This window comes from Crassostrea angulata, chromosome 6 (assembly GCF_025612915.1).
Source record: "Crassostrea angulata isolate pt1a10 chromosome 6, ASM2561291v2, whole genome shotgun sequence".
NCBI lineage: Eukaryota > Metazoa > Mollusca > Bivalvia > Ostreida > Ostreidae > Magallana > Magallana angulata.
The window spans coordinates 13,002,972-13,024,064 of record NC_069116.1 but is presented as its reverse complement, the minus strand read 5'-3'; the positions used below and the strand labels follow the sequence as shown (position 1 = coordinate 13,024,064).

General features: G+C 33.1%; 2 protein-coding genes and 1 pseudogene across 2 annotated transcripts; 2 read left to right on the top strand and 1 right to left on the bottom strand.

The window, feature by feature from the left end:
- Positions 1–17: 17 nt before the first annotated feature.
- Positions 18–12,411, top strand: LOC128188469 (ankyrin repeat domain-containing protein 13D-like). Its single transcript, XM_052859546.1, has 14 exons — positions 18–244; positions 4,433–4,568; positions 4,709–4,833; positions 4,958–5,003; positions 5,153–5,206; positions 5,915–6,004; positions 6,611–6,794; positions 6,948–7,014; positions 7,467–7,628; positions 7,753–8,032; positions 8,421–8,582; positions 8,845–8,945; positions 9,512–9,606; positions 9,758–12,411. Exons 1-14 carry the CDS (start codon positions 143–145, stop codon positions 9,963–9,965), a joined length of 1,812 nt encoding a protein of 603 aa, XP_052715506.1. The 5' UTR covers positions 18–142; the 3' UTR covers positions 9,966–12,411.
- Positions 12,377–15,702, bottom strand: LOC128188470 (Golgi SNAP receptor complex member 1-like). Its single transcript, XM_052859547.1, has 8 exons — positions 15,581–15,702; positions 15,224–15,323; positions 14,369–14,453; positions 13,881–14,080; positions 13,649–13,720; positions 13,511–13,540; positions 13,314–13,396; positions 12,377–13,094 (listed from the first exon to the last, which is right to left on the bottom strand). The coding sequence occupies exons 1-8, from the start codon at positions 15,645–15,647 to the stop codon at positions 12,970–12,972; spliced, it is 762 nt and encodes a 253-aa protein (XP_052715507.1). The 5' UTR covers positions 15,648–15,702; the 3' UTR covers positions 12,377–12,969.
- Positions 15,703–16,339: 637 nt separating this feature from the next.
- On the top strand, positions 16,340–20,130 carry LOC128186847 (uncharacterized; annotated as a pseudogene).
- Positions 20,131–21,093: the final 963 nt, after the last annotated feature.

The window sequence follows — 21,093 nt, the reverse complement described above, 5'->3', positions numbered from 1 at the left end:
CGACAATCGTAAATAATATTACCACACGGAAGCAGCATCCTGACTTTCTTTTCGGAATGAAAAACTCTGAATTGGAGGAGTGACTCACAAAGATGGTGTAGTTTGTCATGATCATGATATACTTGGGAAGATAAGACAAGAAATGTCAAGTAAAACTTTGCAGGACGAGTTTCCTATCCACTGGTTGGTGTGGGACAATGATTTCCGTGGAATAGAAAAAGAGTTATCAAACAACAAATCGAATGTAAATATTTAACATAAACAAATATTTGTTTAAATTTTATAGTGCGACCGTTGGGGCGAGTGCAGCATATATTTGAATTAAGAATAAAAATAAAAAAAATTTACACTCCAGTATAACATTTATGCTTTACGGTGTGACGGTTTGGATCGCCATTTCACAATCAAATTATATTCTGACCCAAGATATCTTGGATCACATTTGGCTTAATTGCTTGATATTTATAAATACCTCAGGGTTCAAACGATGTTCATTCAAAATTATTGAAAATTCCAAAGATTTCTCATTCGAAACGCCCCTGTTAGCTGATCAGGTTTCAATACAATGCTAACAAATGTGATGTCTACGGAGATTTTGTATTGCAGCAAGCCCGGATGATAACGTTGTAAAATTGCTCAATGTATTCCGAATGGAGAAAAGATGTAAACATTCCCCATTATAAATCAATGTAAGGAATCTGTTTTCATTCATGTAAATTTTTCTGAGTGAAAGATGATAATGTGTCAATGAAATTATCTTGGAAAATATCCCTTTCAACTATTTCAATTTCACTTCTTTCACAGGTATGTGTATTTTTATTAAAAATCGTCCAAATGTGCTGCATAAATATCTTGGGACAGACTATAATAAGAAACATCAGAGACATAAATAACTGAGATTGGCAACTCAGCCATTACTGTGTTTTGTTGACGAAAAAAGTTACAGGACCAATATTACTTTGAGAACTACATTTTAGTATATTGATACATTTACCAGGTATATTGATCTTAAACCAAAAGTATGTTGTTATGAAAAATGTGCATAGAATTTAAAAGTGTTGGAAACAATAAATTTAATAATAAGAAAAACATATAGAAAAAATTAGGGATGTTAAATCGGTCAATTTTAAGTACTCGGTTACTCGGACGTTTTTCCGATCGAGTACAAGTGTAAATAAATATGAACAAGTACATTGATAACTGTAAAACCTTGGTCACTTTTGTAGAAATAAAACCACATGATCTAATGGGAGGTTTCCCCGTAAGTGTTTATCTGTTGTAAGAATTATGAGCACTTCGTTTTTTTAGGTAACTTTTTGTTGCGTTTGACGTCCAAGTATCAGTCGTCAGAGATACAGTATCAACTCTATCAAGTTCTCCTAACAGAGCGGATTTACGATCTTCGTACAATTTTTCGATCCTAGATTTTATAGTATTACGGGACAGTATGTTGTAGTTTGGTGCGACGATGGACATAAGTTTTTTAAAGCCTTTGCCTTCGACCATTTGTAACGGCATGTAATCAAACACAACCATATCAACAATCCCACGTGTAGTATCATCTGTCTCTTTTCCCGAGATCTTACGGCTTCTTGGAGAATTGACAAAATTCGATAAAGTCGGTTGTTTTTCTGGAGTTTCTGGCCTGTCAAATTCCTCCTTATGTTTAAGACGAATGTGATTTAACATGTTTGTCGTTCCCCCCGTATAGGATAAGTTTACTTCGCACAGCTGACATTTTACGTTTTTTGAATCTTCAGTTCTTTTAAAATATTTCCAGACCTTTGATGTCGGTGGCGGCATTTTAGGTCTGTTCAATTTCTCTACTGTGTGCTATCTAATTTATATAATAGACTATATAAACGATATTCAGTGAAAACAAATCATTAAAGTAAGCCAAAAATAAGGGTAGAAGACAGCCAAAGGTGAGAAAAGCTAGGTAACGGGTGCTTGGTCAAGATAATTACTATATAAACACTGCCACAGGCGATAACGGTCATTTAGCATATTTAGAGGCGTAGGAAATCCTAATTACTGTATGTACAAGTGCAATGGACATTTTAAGTTTTAAAACCGATGTTTTAATGCATTATTAAATAAACTTAGATATATTAAAAAATATTCATCCGAGTACCGATTTTAGTATTCGATACTCGGATGTTCGAACGAGTACCCGGTTAACTGGGTACTCGTTGACATCCCTAGAAAATATATATGCCAGCTATAAAATGTTGGCGAAATCTCGGATGACGAGTAGCCAACTACCACCTGTAACTCCTCTTTAGACGAGAACTCATGAAAATATAATATTTTAAATGTTTTGGTAATAGGTTTTAGCTGTTAATATTTCGATATAATTGTTTATTAGAAAGATATACTGATTCAAACTGGGGACACTTAACAAGAGGGACCGCAAGATTTCAATCAGTTGCCTATCTGTTATTTATGTCTCTGGAAACAAGCGCATATCACTATCTATTTATTCATATTGATACGCTAAAGGTTGCGTGCTCTGTCTAGACATTGTGACGTCATGCGAGTAGAGCAGATATCACAAGATAGTTTCTGTCAAAGTAACAATTTTCAGAACAATTTGCTTAGAAAATAGATTAAAACAACTAGTCGCACTCCATTGTACTTTAATCAGCAGAATGTTGTATTTATATGATTTATTTTTTTAATGCATTTCTTTCTTTAAATACATTTTTACATGTTCTTGCAAGAACATGACATTGGCAGCCATAAACAATTTACAAGGAATTGTGAATATGATTCTCTAAACAGATAAAATTCAGTATGTCAAAGAGAGCAACAATTCAAATTTTCTCCTCGTCCAGGTGATGTCGTTATATAGAGCTTGCAGTGCATGCTGGCCCTTTGCGCTAGCGGGCTGTGCTTACTATGATGTGATAATTAAGGCAGCATCAGAATGCATTGCACAAGTTTTTTCATGTAGAGTCGATTTCCTTAATGCACATATTTTTATGTTGTAAAAGTTGACATTGAGTTCAGAATATTTTAGCTGTAACTATCATTATTTTTGAAGATCTACAGACCAGACCTAAGATTTTGAATAAAATGCCGTATGTTTAACGGTTTGGAGGGTGAAGCCAATTAGACAATCGTATTTACACTATCAGATTTATTGGAAACGTGGACAGTTGAATCCATCTCTTAACATTTATTCATTTATAAGGTGTCTTGGATTATTTGTGCTTTTGTATGAGGTTGACTTCATTGTGATGTCATAAGGCTTGACAATATGTTTCTAGAACTAAAAACAAGTTCTAACCAAAAAACTATTCAATCAAGATATATGTTTTAATATCTTGCATTATTCCATAACGCACGCTAAAGATCGCATGCTCAGTCTACATTGTGATGTCGTGTTAGTAGAGCAGACATCACTGGACAATTTTCAGTAAAGTAACAATACTCGGAACAAAATTGCAGAGAAAATAGATCAAAATGTCTAGTTGCAGAATATTAATGCTTAAACCAATATTTTCAAGATTTCTTTAGAATTTAAAGCGGTGGGATTTTAATTAAATATGAACATATATCTTTTGATGAAATTTCTGTACAAGATTCAAAATGGCGAAGAGTATGGACCGCCATCTTGAACCACAATTTTCCAATTCATCTATAGGGAGAGCTCAAATGGGCAGTGAGAGGACTTTACCCTCTATTATGATAAAATAAAAAACAAATCATGATCTGTTCCAAAATAGTGAGAAGATGTCGAGAAATGAACATTGCAGTTGATAGTGGAATTATTCAACGTGTTGATGAGATTATAAATATGGGATATATATCTGTATATATATCTCATATTTATATGAGATATAAATTCTGTCTCAACATTATCCAGGGGATCACATTTTTATCTTTTTCTCTGGAACCTTTAGGCCTGTTTCATTTAAACTTGTTACAAAACATTTTTTGGTGAAGCGGGTTCAAGTTCTTTAAATGAAAGAGAGTAGATTCTATCCATTTGTGGTGGGGGATGGGTAATTGGGGGAATTGAAGTTAGGATGGGGTCTTTAAAATGCTTCTTTGCATTGACCCAATAAACAAAAATTACAAAAGCTAGAAACCAAATAGGGGATCTCTAGATCATGCAAGATAATGTGAACAAATTTTAATTTCAAATGATTTTGATCATTTTCAAATTATACTGTAGTCTTTGGAGTTAAAATATTTATGACTACATTTTTATTTTTTATTTTTTGAGGGGGAGGGAGGATGGGAGAAGTTACTTTGTTGTTTATTTAATAACAAAACTGTTACTTGTTACAACTATTCTATTTTTTTCTATTCAACATTTTCTATTCTGTGATATTTTTAAATTTTTGTGTAGGATTTAAAACCCAAATAAAGGTTTCATTTGTGAATCTTCTCATGCTAGATGCTTTATAAATATTTATTGAAGTATGATGTGGATCAAAAGGACCCACGTGGAAGAACGCCATTACATTTGGCAGTAGTTTTAGGCCATCTAGAAAGTGCCAGGACTTTATTACGACATGGAGCAAACACTTTGGCAGAAAACAAAGGATATTGGTCAGGTAGTCAACAATGATAGATTTTATGCTTTTAGATTTTATTTTTGTGAGTGCTATTAATCCAACAATATAATTTCATTCAAACCATCTCCTCATGTGTTCAGTTAGTTTTTTGAGGTAAAGATGAGATTTAAATTTTTCAGTCTTGCATGAGGCAGTTTGTACAGGGGATCCGGAACTTGTCCAGTTAGTACTAGAAAACAGAGACTACCAGAGATACAGCAAAAGAACCGTAGGGGTTCCTGACTTACTGAAAAGATTAAAGGAGGTGCGTTATTCTCCCAGATCTGTATGATCTCTAAGAATTATACGTAAAGATAAATAGCTACAATGCACATGCATATGGTTGCTGTTATACTTACAGTGTGATAAATTTTTGATATGTCTTATAGTCACCAGATTTCTATGTTGAGATGAAGTGGGAGTTTACAAGTTGGGGTATGTAGAGTAATATTGTTTTTATTACGTCACATTTTCATAGTTTATTATTGTTTTCGTAAAGGTTAAAATAAGATAGTATAAAAAATACAAATGCCATCAATTTAGTTTCCAGTTTTATTGATATGAAATTAATCCTCCTCTTCCAGTTCCTCTTGTGTCAAGAATGTGTCCCAGTGACACATACAGAGTCTGGAAAAGCGGTAAGTCTCACTGGTCAAGGTTCCATTCTGTTTTATGATGGTTTTATTCATTGTAAAGTGTTGGACACTGTGCACACTGGAAGTTTTATCATTTGAAAAGTCATAGAAATGGTTTTCATTGTCTTTAAAAATGAGGTGTATTTGAATACATGTATTTCTTGAATTTCATTGTTTTTCCAACTAAGTCTTGTTCAAATGTGAAAGATTCCTATAAATTAAACGAGAATATTTTTTGGAAATGGAAAAATTGTTCATATATATACATGTTATCACAAATCTTTTAGCTTTATATGTTTGACATTTGATGTAGAAATATTAGTACTACCGGTAATTAAATTGGGTAGTGACAGGCACGTAGCATCGTTTTTGAAAGTGGGGGGGCCAGACTCATCCAAAAAATCTTGACAAGCAAAAAAAAGAAAAGAAAAAAAAGAACAGGAAATGGGGGGGGGGGGGGGGGGGGCTGGCATAGTATATAACTTCAATTTCAATCCTAATTTCCTTATTTTCATATCTATTTCTTCAGCCTCCAAAAAAAACTGGGGGCCAACTCCATTATAATTCAATTTTTTATATGTAAATTTTAAAAAATTTCTTGCTCCGAGAAAAAGTGGGGGGGGGGGGGGGGGCAGGCCCCCCCTGTTGCTACGTGCCTGAGTTAGAATTTGTCTGTAACATGATTTTGACTACTTAATTTTGGATATCCAGGGTCCAATGTAAGGATTGACACCACTCTCCTGGGCTTTGATAACATGAACTGGGAGAGAGGAAGCAGAAGTTACATCTTCAAAGGCCTCGGTAACATATCAATATCAATATCAAAGGCCTCGGTAACATGTCAATATCAATATCAAAGGCCTCGGTAACAAATCAATATCAAAGGCCTCGGTAACATGTCAATATCAATATCAAAGGCCTCGGTAACATATCAATATCAATATCAAAGGCCTCGGTAACATGTCAATATCAATATCAAAGGCCTCGGTAACATGTCAATATCAATATCAAAGGCCTCGGTAACAAATCAATATCAAAGGCCTCGGTAACATGTCAATATCAATATCAAAGGCCTCGGTAACATGTCAATATCAATATCAAAGGCCTCGGTAACATGTCAATATCAATATCAATCAACATCGACATCTATAAATTTTTTAACCAGTTAATATGAAATTAAAATGAAGATATTAAGTTCTTTCAGGAATGAAGTAAATAAACACAGCAGATATACCATACATCTATTTTTTTTTCAATTAAGAAAACAAACACATAAAAATAAAAAAGATTGATATGCAACTAATAAGTGTTATAAATTCTTTTGTGAATAAATTTCATCAGACTTTCATTTGTGATCATCTTAATGACCTTTGAACTGACTTTGGTACTGTATGTCATGCTTTATAGCGGACCGAGCGGTGGCAATGGAGGTGGATCATGACAGACGAGAGGTGTTCTCAGAAACAATGCAAATTTTACCCGCAAACTTTGATATGTCACTAATGAAGCCCTCGGATGATGCCATTGCTGCTCGGCTGACCAATCCTGTAGTCACAACTTATGTTGACACTGAAAAGATTTCATTTGAAAGGTACGCTATGTTTGATAAATGATTATGAATTTATTGCTTTAATACAAAGTCAACAGTTACTGTAATATGTTTTTCAAAGTATATGCCTTATTTTTGTAGTCATGTAAGAGTATAAGTGAACTCTAGTCTTGCTATTTTATATTTATTTTCCAGGAATAAATCAGGAATTTGGGGCTGGAGAAGTGACCGGGCAGAGGTTGTGAATGGTTATGAAGCCAAGGTATTAAGGTTTACGATATGCATGTACAAAGAAACCAAAGTTTAGTGCTCACTCTGTAATCATCATGCGCTATTCTATTCTTTAATAAACTGTGGTAAAAGATAAATGTTAGGATTCACAACTTGCTTTTAGTTAAAAAAATAAAACCCATTTTAATACATGTATATTATATAAATATATATATTATGGTTTCATTCTTATTCATTTAGAATCAATTTTTATTGATTTTGTTGTTGAGTTCATTCATGAAATCAACTGTTCATTGAAGAAAAATCCTAACAACATTATAAACTGACAAAGCTCATGTACGTCCACAGGTTTTGTTGAAATAGGGTCACTTTCTAATTCTTTGCATATTGATGGGCACAAATACCCAGTAATTAGGTTTACTTGCTCCCAACATTTTCACCAAAATGTTTCAGTCTGGAATAAACAGATTTTGGATGTTGTAGGTTTTCAGTGCATCGAATGTGGAGCTCATAACAAAAACTAGAACAGAGCATTTGTCTGAAGCTGACAAACAGAAATCCAAAGGTAAAAGTAGCAAAACCCCACTGGAGTCCTTCCTAGGTGTAGCTGAGGAACATAACAAAAAACAAGGGGCCACTAATGGGGTAACTTTTATTTGCAAGAATTAAATACTGAATGAAAAATAAAACTTGCTAATCATGTGAGTTGATTATTCATCTTATTTAAGGCTCTCAAGTTTCTCCAACATCAAATTATTTTCCATTTTAGGATGTATCATCTCTTATTTACAATCCCAGTTCTATTACTAAGGAGGAATATTTCAATAGACATGTTGAACTGGGTGACCGTGATATTGGGCGTCCTATTGAGCAATCGAAAAAGACTCAAAAGTTTAAGGCGACGTTGTGGTTGTGTGAAAATTACCCGTTGTCACTTCAAGAACAGGTTGTTCCAATTATTGACTTAATGGCAGCCAGTAATGCACATTTTCAAAAACTCCGAGACTTCATTACTCTTCAACTGCCGGCTGGATTTCCTGTGAAGATAGGTTGGTTGAAGATCTTTAAATGATGTTTGCATTAGATGGTCTGTCAAAATTATGTTCTGTGATTTTAACACTGATGGTAATTCGTAGTCAGTGTTTCGGGACAAACAGAATAATAAAAATCATTAGTGAACAGTCAGTGTATCATACATGAATGTCAACCTTAAAGTGAGTGGGTATATTTTAATGCTGTTTTTGAGATTTAGGTTTAATATCAAAATTACAGGTACATTGATCTGCTTCTTTTAGTAGTTTTCAATGAATTTTTATAATACATGTATTACTATTTTGCTTATCACACATACATATACAGTACATATCCAGTTAAGACCAAAAAAAACAGTGTTTTGTTATCTCAAAGCTTCATGAAATTTAACTGGTACTTTCACAGAGATCCCACTTTTCCATGTGCTAAATGCCAGGATAACTTTTGGAAACATTAACGGCTGTGACGCCGCTGTAGAAGGTGTGACCACAATAGAGGATGCTGGGAAAATTACTGCCAGTATCGATGAGACTAGCTTTGATTCTCCACCAGGATACAGAAAATTAGGTAAAGTAATCATCAGTATCTCAATTCATAGTTTAAGAGAGGCAATAAATTTCTTACATGTTGCTTGATTATCAACACTAAGAGTATTGAATTGGTTTATACCTGTGTAATTTTCACTTATCGATGGAAGCAGCAAAAAGGGTTGTAATGAAAAAATAAAATTCCATATAGAGTAGATATTGTACATGCTTTTTAAGGACAGTGCAGCTACAGATTAACAATTTAGTTTGACATTTAATGACATTCATTGGCCTGTTTACAGGTGATATTCACCATGAGAGACTGCGAGATGAAGATGACCAGCTCCTACAGTTTGCCATTCAGCAGAGCCTGATGGATGGGAATACTGACCCTGTAGAACAGGTACCTGTGTAGTACAAGTACTGTACAATTAACGTAATAGCTTATTGGGGTCATTGTATGATTTAGTAAGTAAGAAGTACAGAATTCACCGATCTTGAAGGATAAGGGGGACATTGTACGGTACTTTCAGGGTAACTTAATCTTGGTATTGATTGAATAAACAGCTGCAGTTGTTTTATTAGTGATTTTTTTTTCAAATACTACATGTGATATCAAATTTAGAATCAATGAGCCAGGTATACTTTTATATCTTTCGTTTGATTATATCCGAGTCTCACCAACATTCTTTTTGCTGTGTTCACCACTGTTGTATAATAAACAGGTACCATTCAAGAAGAATTATCAGAAAGAATTTAGCTTTGGCATTTATTAGCAAAGAAGATTAATATACATCTTCCATGCATTCCTGTCACAAACAAATTTTAATCATAAAAACACTAGTACACGTAGATGTGTATTACCTTTTGCTCTAATGACATGTATTATTTTTTTTTCAAGATTAAATATGTTTTAAAGTTAATGGATAGCTTTTCACTTTTTTAGACCTGTTTATTAATATTTTACAGCTGACATTCTATGAAGCATTGAATAACATAAGACCTCCTCCACCATCTCGACCTTTGCCGTCTGTAAGGCAGGACGAGGATGCTCTTTTACAAAGGTAATCATATGTTATTGTTCTATCAGAATTTCAAACAAGTAGTTACTGTATACTTCTATTTTTTAATACAATGGCAAATCATTTTGTTTATTAGTGCCACATTTGTAAATTAAAAAGCTGCAAAAATTCTCACAGTAACCGATTCTTCCAGGGCAATTGCAGAGAGTTTAGCATTACAATCAGGAGACACAACTTATCCAGAAATTCTTCCTGAAACCAACAGCAGCAGTAACCTTGACGACGACCTTAGACTAGCCCTCCAACTGTCTCAGCAAACCTTGACAGAGGATGAGAAGAGACGGAAAGAAGAAGAGGAGGAACTAGAAAGAATTCTGAAGCTCTCAATGCAAGAGAAGTGACCTGTTCCGTTTGCCAAGTACTACGTCCATGGCTAGTCTGATTTCAATGGAAAGGAAAGAAAATGCAGATTATATGATGTTTATGTGCTTTACCAGGTGTAATGTGGTATCTGTTTAAAAACTGTCAAATGTGAGGATGGATCTCGTCATACATGTACAAGCAATGGAGTTGACCGATCAGGCGCCCCTTTCCATTAGGTTTTACATTCCTCCAACTATAACAATGTTGTTAATTGATGCAGTTGTGATGCTGCCAGCTTCTGTGTTGGAAATGAGTTATTAAGCCTCTTTATGATTAAGACTTCTTGGCATTGTGAATAATAAAACTCAGTTGTCTTGTTCAGGTTAACATGTGCTATGTGTATGTGTTCATTGTTCAAAAGTCTGCAAGTTTTTCATACCTGTATTTTGTTACAAAATCCTGTGTACTCTACCTGTGTTGTTGCTTAATTTATTAAAATTCATATTACCGGTATAAAGTGCTATTTTTCACTTAGTATATAATAAAATTGATGTATTTGTGTGCAGGTTTCCACAGAAATGGTAAAACATGTACCTTCAAAAGTTTTATGGGTAATAAGGTACTGGTCCAATTCTAGCTAAGTGATGTGAAGGGACTTGCATGCACTACTGTGTTAAATAAACACACATTGTTAATTTTGTGCAAAATTAACTACTATAGTTTGCCCCTGTTATATAATTAAAAAGAACAGTCCTTCGACAGACTTGGTTTGATAACAGTCTTGTGTACGGTACTCCTTTTCTCTGGCAGTCATGAGGAACGGACACAAGTAATGAATCAACACAACTGTGATACGAGATATCAATGTTACTGTACACAGGGAAATATTCACCCCCGTTTTATTTTCACCCCTTTCGCCCTCGTTGTCAGCTGGCGAATTTAAGACTGGGCAAATTCCAATGTCTCAAATGAAATAGTAAACACAAACGTGCCTTGGTGAATTTAAGATGGGGCGAAACTGAAAGTGTAGAAGGGTGAAAATTACCCGGGGCGAAAATAACCCAGTATACAGTATATCAGAGGATTTAATATTTTCAACAAGAAATTGAACCTTCTTGCTAAAATTTCTATCGTCAATTATACTCATAAAAGTTATTATCATTTTTATTTCAACAGTTTTATAGTCTGTAGAGTTACAATTTACCAACAGCCATTTCCCAGTGTTAACAATGTGAAACACTGTATATTATACTCTGTCCCAAGATATTTTGGATTCACGTTTGGCTTAATTGTTTGATATTTATAAATACCTCAGGATCCAAACGATGTTCATTCAAAAGTATGAAAAATTTCCAAGATTTCTCAGTCAAAACGCCCCTGTTAGCTTATCAGGTTTCAATACAATGCTAAAAAATGTGATGTCTACGGAGATTTTGCATTGCAGCAAGCCCGGATGAAAACGTTGAAATATTGCGCAATGTATTCCGAGTGTATTCCGAATGGAGAAAAGATGTAAACATTCCCCATTATAAATCTCCGTAAGGAATCTGTTTTCGTTCCTGTGAATTTTTCCGAGTGAAAGATGATAATGTGTCAATGAAATTATCTTGGAAAATATCCCTTTCAACTATTTCAATTGCACTTCTTTCACAGGTAAGTGTATTTTTATTAAAAATCGTCCAAACGTGAATCCAAAATATCTTGGGACAGAGTATAGCTAATCATGATACGTAACAGTACAGGCAATCTAAAACAGATGACAAACAAAATCTGTCAGGGCACATTATGTCTTGTATACTACATTTGGTTTAATGAAGCACTACACATATGTCAAAATCATCCATACTATATATTCAGTTATGATTCAGATGAACTGTAATTTATTAAACTATTAAATGTATATAAATAAAAGGCACCAACACTTAATTTCAAATACTGTATATATACAAGACAATCTGCATTATAATTACTCCCATTTTTAACAAATCAGGCAGCTGAATATCTCAAAGACTACATGTACTTGTACATACATGTATGTATCTGTCCATTATGAGTGAGATTGATTGTCAAGGATTAAATATTTCAAGATTTTTAAATTGTACAGCTAACATGAATTCATGAAAAATATAAACATAATTGTTTCATTTCGAACACTGTAAATTTAGATGCAGAAGAAGTCGGATAGTTGGCTAGTGATTTAAATACCAATGCACCTACATGTATTGAAATGTTGTAAAGCAACACTAGACATGTCACCCATAATAATGGGGACCCCTAGTGATGTTGATAGTGGCATGAACAAACTTTTTTGAGTTTTATTTTTTTTCTATATTGATATAAAATGATTTTTGTCACTTCTTTGAAAAACAAATATCGGAGTAAAAACATACCTCTGAATAAATTTGCTACCTATTACAGATGTAAATAATGGAGACATACCGGGTACACGTACAGTGGCCCATTTATTGCTACAATTTTTTTTTTTACAGAAACAAAAGAGATTACTATATTTGTCACACTTTAAATGATTCAAATATAACTGTGATAGTTATTTCTTTAAAAATGTTCGACAATATAATGCAATACATTTATACAATGTAACCATGAGAAATGAACACCAATTTCACATGAGGAATGTTGTCAATACATACATTACATAATAAACAGAGTGGATGCGATATGCGTCAATAAGAATCCAAAACCGAATAGATTTAACAATTATTACCAATATAAAGAAGAATGTACTGGTAAATACACTTCTTAAAACACTTTCGGAATACATGTAGTTTTAAAGTAAATCTCAAATAACAGCTAGAATTGATAGGATTGAATACACAATACCAGAGTTCAAACAGTATAGTTATTAGTAGCTTGAATACACATGAAAATGAAAATTTGAAAGAGGGTCAATGATTGATAACTCATCACAGTACTATACTTCATCAACATCTCCTATACACACCAATCGGTCTCTCTCTATCCCACTCAAACACAATTGTTCCACAGGACACACTCTCACACACTGATATCACAGGGACCTCGTCAGTGAAACGCATACAACATCAACAAAATGGTACAGGTTGCTATCACACTCGCCAAGATGATGGTGTCTCTTCTCTTTCGCAGATTGATCTTTTGAATTAAGTTGTTGATGACAGGGAAACGATCTTTAAATATGTTAAGGAGTTTCACAATACATTGGTTTATACACTTTTGAATTTTTTTGAGGTGTCTGTCTGACTTGCTTTCTTGAATCTATCGAAAATACATGTTTAGTTACCAGTAATTTATTTTTACACTGAATATGATAGGTCATTGGGCATAGGCTCTTTTTAGTATTTCAATTAGATGACCATAAAATTTGATTCTACACAGGAAAAGGATACTAGCTAATGAGTTCATTCTCTGTGTAATACCACCCAACATTTTCTTCTGAGATTGCAGATTTTCTTTTGTGGCTATTGCAACACTGAAATATAACAAAAACAAAATTTAATTGTGAAAATGAAGTGTACTGGCTAAACTTGCAATAACCTCCACAAATGATCATCCAGATCAGATTATGCTCTTAAACTCTTCTTACCTTATCTGGTCATCAATCAGCCTGTCTGAGCTGTCAACCAGAAAACGTAATTTTCATTAATTTTCAGGAATTAAATTTTTGAATTCTACAAGTAACCCGGTATTTTTTTTTTTTTCATGTTTCAATACATTAACTTACTTTCTTATGTGTTCATTTTCCTTTAAATAAAGATCTGTTCTTCTGTTAAGGCCAGAGGAATTCTTGTATGCACTAAAAGATTTAAAACTTCCAAATGAAAATCAAGGAATAACAGGATTTGCCACTATTGCATTGATACTTGAGGACATGCTTATACATAAACAACTATGTGGCTGGCTTTATTATTATTTTACAAATTAAACACAATATATTAATGGTTATTCATATTTACTTAATATCTCTATGGACTGATCCCAGAAGGTCCTCTCGCTCCCTCAGAGCGGTGATGTTGGTCCTGGTTTTCTGGAATTCGTGGGAGTAATCCTGAAGGATGTCTCTGTGCCTCTGTAATGTGTGAAGAAGTGCCGCACTGGGTGAGTTGGTCCCTATGTTCTGTGTGTAATCTGCCATTCTGTCGTTAGTTTCCTGAAGCTACAAAATTAATGAAATAATTACAAACGTATCTGTCAGATTTGAAGTTTCATTAGAAGTTTTGGATATCACTGTTAATGGTAAAATAATGAAAATATACTTTTAGAATTTTCAAATGCTATATGATGGGTAGATAGCAATGAAATTAATCAAAATATAATTGTTCATATAAACATGCACCCATGTAGAGAAATCTATTTACAATTGCACTTGTTAAATATGTTCACAGACTATTTCAAAAGTACATAACTTTTCTAACATTTCCTTTAGAAAGCATGTCAGTAATACCTTAGACAAAAGCTGCTCAATCTCCATTGCCATGGTATCAAACATATGCTCACTGCTAGACCTCTGCATCAAGGGAGACGACTCACTACAAACCAGTGATACTTTATCATGAATGCTTGTATGGTAGAACAAGCGTATGTGTCTATCATTTTGTAGATTTAAAATACTGCATTGAGATGTTGCAGCTACATCAATGATATTCGATGAATGAGATTTCCACAACTAGGTTGAAATATTCGACAATTATACTAAGAACAGATTTATGATTGACTGTACCTGGCAAGATTGAACAAAACATCTATTTACTGACTAATGTAGATTCCAAATTAAATTCGAGAAATTAATATCCACGTAAAATCGCAAGAAGCACCTTTCATGAATTTTAAAATCTCACCATTATTTTCTGAGAGTTGAGAACTACCGGTATAAGAAACAAGGAGAAAAGTTCCACGCCTGCGATTTTTTTGCCCCCCCCCCCCCCCTCTCTCAACAATTATCTTAAGCATTCTAGATTAACACTATAACCTGTTCTTTGCAAGTGACAATTGTATATAAAAACTTTCTTTGACTTTCTCGACTTTGCCTTGGGATATAGTTGCCATCTTGCAGGACAATTTGCTTCTGTCCCCATAACCAATAAATAGGTACAGTATATATTACGACATACAAAAAGTAGGGCTGAAGCATCAAATGAGATATTGAGGATTTGGAGAGAAAAAATACACTGTGACCAATACATATGGTCTTTGACTGATCACAGCAAATTGTTCTTTTAATAGATTTTCACTATTGGTCTCATCCATAATGTTTTTAAATTTATTTCTGGTACTTCTCTCAGTCAAATCATATATTTACCTTCCATAATCTGAATGAGAATAACTTGTTCCAAGTTTGCTAAAGGAAACAAGCTTCAAATCTATTTCATTTTCAAGCTGTCTTGCCTGTTTCCGCAAATCTGAAAATAGAAAACATAACCTTTATTGTTCAAAATTTATATAAAATACTTTATCTGTATCTTCATTTGGTTTCTTTACTTATCGAATGTTTTGACAGGTATTTTCCGTAATATCTAAATATACATTTTAGATACTCAAACAGCAAACAAAATCTTAACATAACATTCACGTAAGTTAAATATACACAAGAAATGGTGTTCTCAAATTGACAAACTGTCAAAACAGATAGAAATACTTGTGTTTACAAATTGCATACCTTCCCATCGGTTCCCCATATCTGCCATATTATATCCACCGTGTCGAAATCTCGCGAGATGTCTCATGGTCGAAATTTTTGTATGCTGATATAAATGGAATGTTTTTTCGGAGGTGCGCTGAGCTTTAGACAGTCACATGTCAGAGTGTGAAGTTTTATTAACAACATATAAAAATACTGTAATAGAGTATTTATTATTTAGTCTGGTAAATTTATCTTTTTAATCTCGATGTAAAGCAATTTTAGAAGTAATATCAATAACCACTGAAAAGTTAAAAGAAAACATTTTTAACGTTAACGTTTATCTTTACATCTTTTAATCATAGGCGTCGGAACCGGGGGGGCTAGGGGGGGCTTAGCCCCCCCACTTTTTTTGCAAAGTTATACCTAACCATTACAAACATAGCATGATAGAGGGTTCAGCCCCCCCACTTTTTGTCGTAGGAAATATTATTGTTCCTAAATTTACCTTTAAAGATTGAGAAGTTAGATTCAGAAGCATACTAAATATAGCTCCCCCCCCCCCCCCCCCCCCCCCCCACGGATTAGGAATTTCATGATTTTGGAAAAAAAAATTTGGATAAGTAATTTTTTTTTGTTTGGAAGTATAGGTATACCCCCCCCCCCCCCCCCCCGGATTAGGATTTCCATGATTTGTGGAATAACTTTTTTCTCAATATTTCTGAGGATTAGTCTAGCCCCCCCCCCCCCCCACTTTCAATTTGCTTCCGACGCCTATGTTTAATATTAGCAACGGTAACAAGTGAACTCGGCACCTGGTGAATTTGGCACCTGCGTAAATAGTGAAGTCGGCACCTGGTAAACTCGGCACCTGGTAAACTCGGCATCAGGAATCTGGTGAACTCGGCACCTCGATATTTTTTTCTTATCATAACTTTAAATAAACATAGAAGAAATACAAAACCTCGTTATTTTTTTATTATCATAACTCAGATATAAAAAAAAAACATCGAAGAAACACAAAACCATGATGCAATTGTGACAAAAATTTCACGTATTCCGTGAATAAAAGCAGTTAAAAACAACTAACTACAAAGAGGATATATATGATTAATATAATAATTGAATATTAAAACGAAGAAATAAGGTAGATTTGTAAACATATTAATTTATTTCCTATATAGAACAGTAATATAATTATGTATACACAACATCAAAGGTACTGTACTTAAGCATGTGTTATCCATTGTGTACCTTGTTTAAATTGCTAAAACAACAAGATGACAGCGGGGTATTCCTAGTATACATGGAAGGGGCTACCAGGTGCTATTAGACGGTGTATTACCCGTACACATAGAAGGGGTGAGATACTGATTATGAGGAGGTTAATGAAGAGACCCTGTCAACACATGGGCTTCCCAATGTCACCTTTTCTTGCGACTTCAAGAAGACAACAGCAATGGGTGGTAAGTAAAATATATTTTTTACATTATAAACACATATATTTAAAATAACAAATTTGAAAAGAAAGTAAATATGTAATAACTATGCATATATTAATTGTTTGTAGATTTATAAAGTTCACTTGAATCCCCTATAAAATAATATCTACATGTATAATTATGAAACTAATTAAGATATTACCATTAGACTCTGACTATTTATGGAATATTTTAATTTTATGATCAAGGCACCACATCAATTGATTATTTTTAAATAGCTGACATTTATTAAAATAAAGTATATTAAATAAAAAAGAGTTTATATACTTTAAATATATACAATTATTGTATATATTTAAAGTATAGATGAATTTTAAATATAAAGCTTATACTTGATTCCCATATCTACATGTATGATTAATATGAAACTTATTAAGACATCACCAATAGATTCTTACTATTTATTGAATATTTATGAAATATTTAAATATTTTAATTATATGATCAATGCACTATGCAATATAACTAGTTAAAGATCACTAAAAATAGGAAAATATATAAATTTACACTGTATAACCCAACTTTCAATGCTACTTAATTTACACGTCTTGTAATACATTGTATTAACTTTCTTCAATCAATTACACTTTTGGAAAAATACATGAAATTTCAAAACTATTCAACAATCAATGAAAATATGTTGAAAACAACTGATTCTCAATCTTCTATCTAGGAAGTTAACCTTTGTCTTGATACTTGTGCTGCAACACAAAAATATTTGTCAAAGTATAAATTCTAAGGATGTATTTTATCTCTGATTAGTGCAAGACTGCTTTGAACTCTCGCTCTCTCTCCCTCCCCCCCCCCCCCCCCACCTCTCTCTCTTTGATAATTATAAATGAAAACACATATAGAATGTGGCATTAAGTTAAAACGTAAATTCACAAAGGCTATTGTTTAAATTCATGAAAATGTACTGTAACAATAAGATACCATATTGAATTCTGTTTACACCTGAAAAAGCATTTTACAAGTTATCCAACGTAAGTACCAAACAACATATCCTTTAATTGCCTGCAAATGATTTCCATGATTGGATATTTTCCCTGAAAGAAAAACTGGCAGTTCATATCATAAGTATAGTTTTATATAATTTTTTTGTGTCTTTCTTAAAAACAAGTGTACAAATGCTTCTTTCTTTCTAAATAATCACATTTATAGTGTGTGTATATATATATATATATATATATATATATATATATATATATATATATATATATATATATATATATATATATATGTATGTATATGTATATATATATATATATATATATATAGTTGTATGTATAGAATTTTAGCAAGTGTAGTGACATTCAGGCTAAAATTACACCAGTATTGATATTGATTTTACTTGATAAATGTAGTAATTTTAAGAAAGTTAATGTTATCTAATATTACATGTAGTATTACATGTATGCAAGGATGAACTAGATATATAAAATAAATAAAAATAAGCAAAATGTTACCAACAAAAATAATTAGATTTGTGACTATTCAAATCTGCCAGTATCTTGAATATAAATCAGAAAAAAGTATTTATTTTCATGCAATTGTAGTTCGAGGAGACCTTCCGACGTCTAGATGGGCGTGCACCAGAGGTTCTTGCTCCAGTGATGGACTATGTCTACAGGACGTGGATCTGTTCTTCAATCTTCAAGATCCATCACTGGAGTGTGTTCATGACGTCCATCCGGACGAACAATGATGTGGGGGGATGGCACAACCGCCTCAACACCAGTGTTGTCACCAGGGGATCGGTTCCCTTTTACCATCTTCTTCTTGTTCTGCACCGGGAAGCGACAAACATCACAGTGCAGATGAAGATGGTATCTGAAGGGAAGATGCAGAGGTTCCAAAGGAAGAGGACATTACAGGTGGAAGGTCGTGTCTTCAAGCTTTGGAACAACTACTGTGAAAGATTGATCACTGCGAGTGAACCAGTTAACGGGCTGTGCTTCTATTTATGGACCACCAGCTTTGAACATGTGATTCGTTCAGATATCGTGATATCGACAGCTGTGCCCCCCTTCGTGAAATGTGCATCTTGTAATAAAAATGTCTTTAACTTATAAAGTATGTTTGTAATTGTCACTGCATTTAAAATATCTTGTTTTGTTTTATTGAGTTTTTTTTAATCAAAATTGCTATTACTGTTTTTGTTATTCGTTGTGCCTATGTTCATAATGAATAAAAAAGATGGCTGTAGCTAAGAATAAAATAATCGTTGTTGTTCTTGAAAGGATTTTAATGAATTCAATTAGACAAAATTGCAAAATGAGTTAATTGAATATACAACTACAAGCAATATTATAGTTCACACAGTATCAATAATTTCAGTGGCAAGTGAAAAATTTGCTCTTTAATGGTAAAAAAAATGTAGTAAACATACTACAATGCAAGAAATTAAGGACATGATAAGAAAATGATTTAAAAAAACACAAAATAATCATTTCTGATATTCAATCTGTCTCCTTTAATAATTTCTGCCTATAGTAATTATTGTAAGTATTTTTACTACATTTAGCAATAATATGGTTATATGGATTAATTGTCTCAATTCATCTTTTAACTAGGCCTATTTTCTCCGACCGTAATTAGCTTGGGAGCGCCTCTGATATGCTCATTGATGAATGTGAAGTACATCGCGCCAAGATGAAACTAAACTGGTCATATAACAACCAAATGTGCAAATGTTCATAAAATTTTCATATTTAGAAAGATAAATTCTTACATAAATTATATCAATTCAAATATATGTTAAGCCAGTAGCTAGTGAATTATTTCGTATCTGTTGATAAATGTGGTCGTCAGTAATAAGTTACATTGAAAAACTCACCTTTCTTCATAAACAGACATTTCCATGATAAAGATACAGTCGTATACATTGTGTAATCAATTTTTTTTAAATGTGTGTCTAGAAACAAAGAGATAAATGAATACTATGCAAATGCCGAATTCACCAGATGCCGAGTTTACCAGGTGCCAAGTTTACCAGGTGCCGAGTTTACCGGATGCCGAGTTCACTATTCTCGGTGCCGAGTTCACCAGGTGCCGGGTTTACCAGGTGCCGGGTTCACCAGCATTCTTAGCAACGATTCTCTCTCTCTCTCTCTCTCTCTCTCTCTCTCTCTCTCTCTCTCTCTCTCTCTCTCTCTCTCTCTCTCTCTCTCTCTCGTTATTATGATTTTTTCCATTATTCTCGTATTAAAAGAAGACTTCAATGTAAGTGTATATGTACTTTTTATTTCTTAATTTAACGATCGAATTTAATATCCAAAATTCTGCGTCTTTTTAACTTGTAATCATAATTACTTTTCATCTCGTTATAATTACTTTTCATTGCGTATTAAGACTTTCAAAATACCTAATAATAATATGAAAAGTTATTGAATTAACCTTCATTTCGCAACAACGACGGCTAATATCTTGTTTTATTTCTAAAACAAAAATAACATTAAAATTATTCAAACAAAGTGATTAAGGTATAACGTTTTACCACCATGGACTATTTTCTTCATTTTGAATGACTAACATACTATATTCTCTTTTGAAACATAGAATAATGAGTTCAAGAATTAGAAATTAATTTAAAGAGGCCCCCCCCCAAAAAAAAAAGAATCTAAATATGTTAATCTAAGAGCAATATTAATGCACAAGTCAAAATGTTCGAGAACTGCCCAACTGTCATAGCCCCGCAATGAAAGTACATCTCTATGCGATTGTATTTTAAGTAAAATATCCCAATTTTTGGAATTTTGAGATTCTTTATTTCAAAAAGTAGCAAAATTCTGTATTAATTCTGGAATATCGTTCAGGATTAAGATTCCATGCAAAACTTAAAAGAAACTAATTTTTGATTTGCTCGATTATTTCTATATTATTAAGAACATCATTTTGCCTCGATCTAATACAATAATAAACAAAACTAGACACGATCTCGTTGCGAGCAACGAATGGGTCTTCCGTCCGATTTTTTAATAGATTAGATCAAACTTATTAATTCAAAGATAAAATCGTAGACCTAAGCGAAAAATAGTAAAATAAAAATTG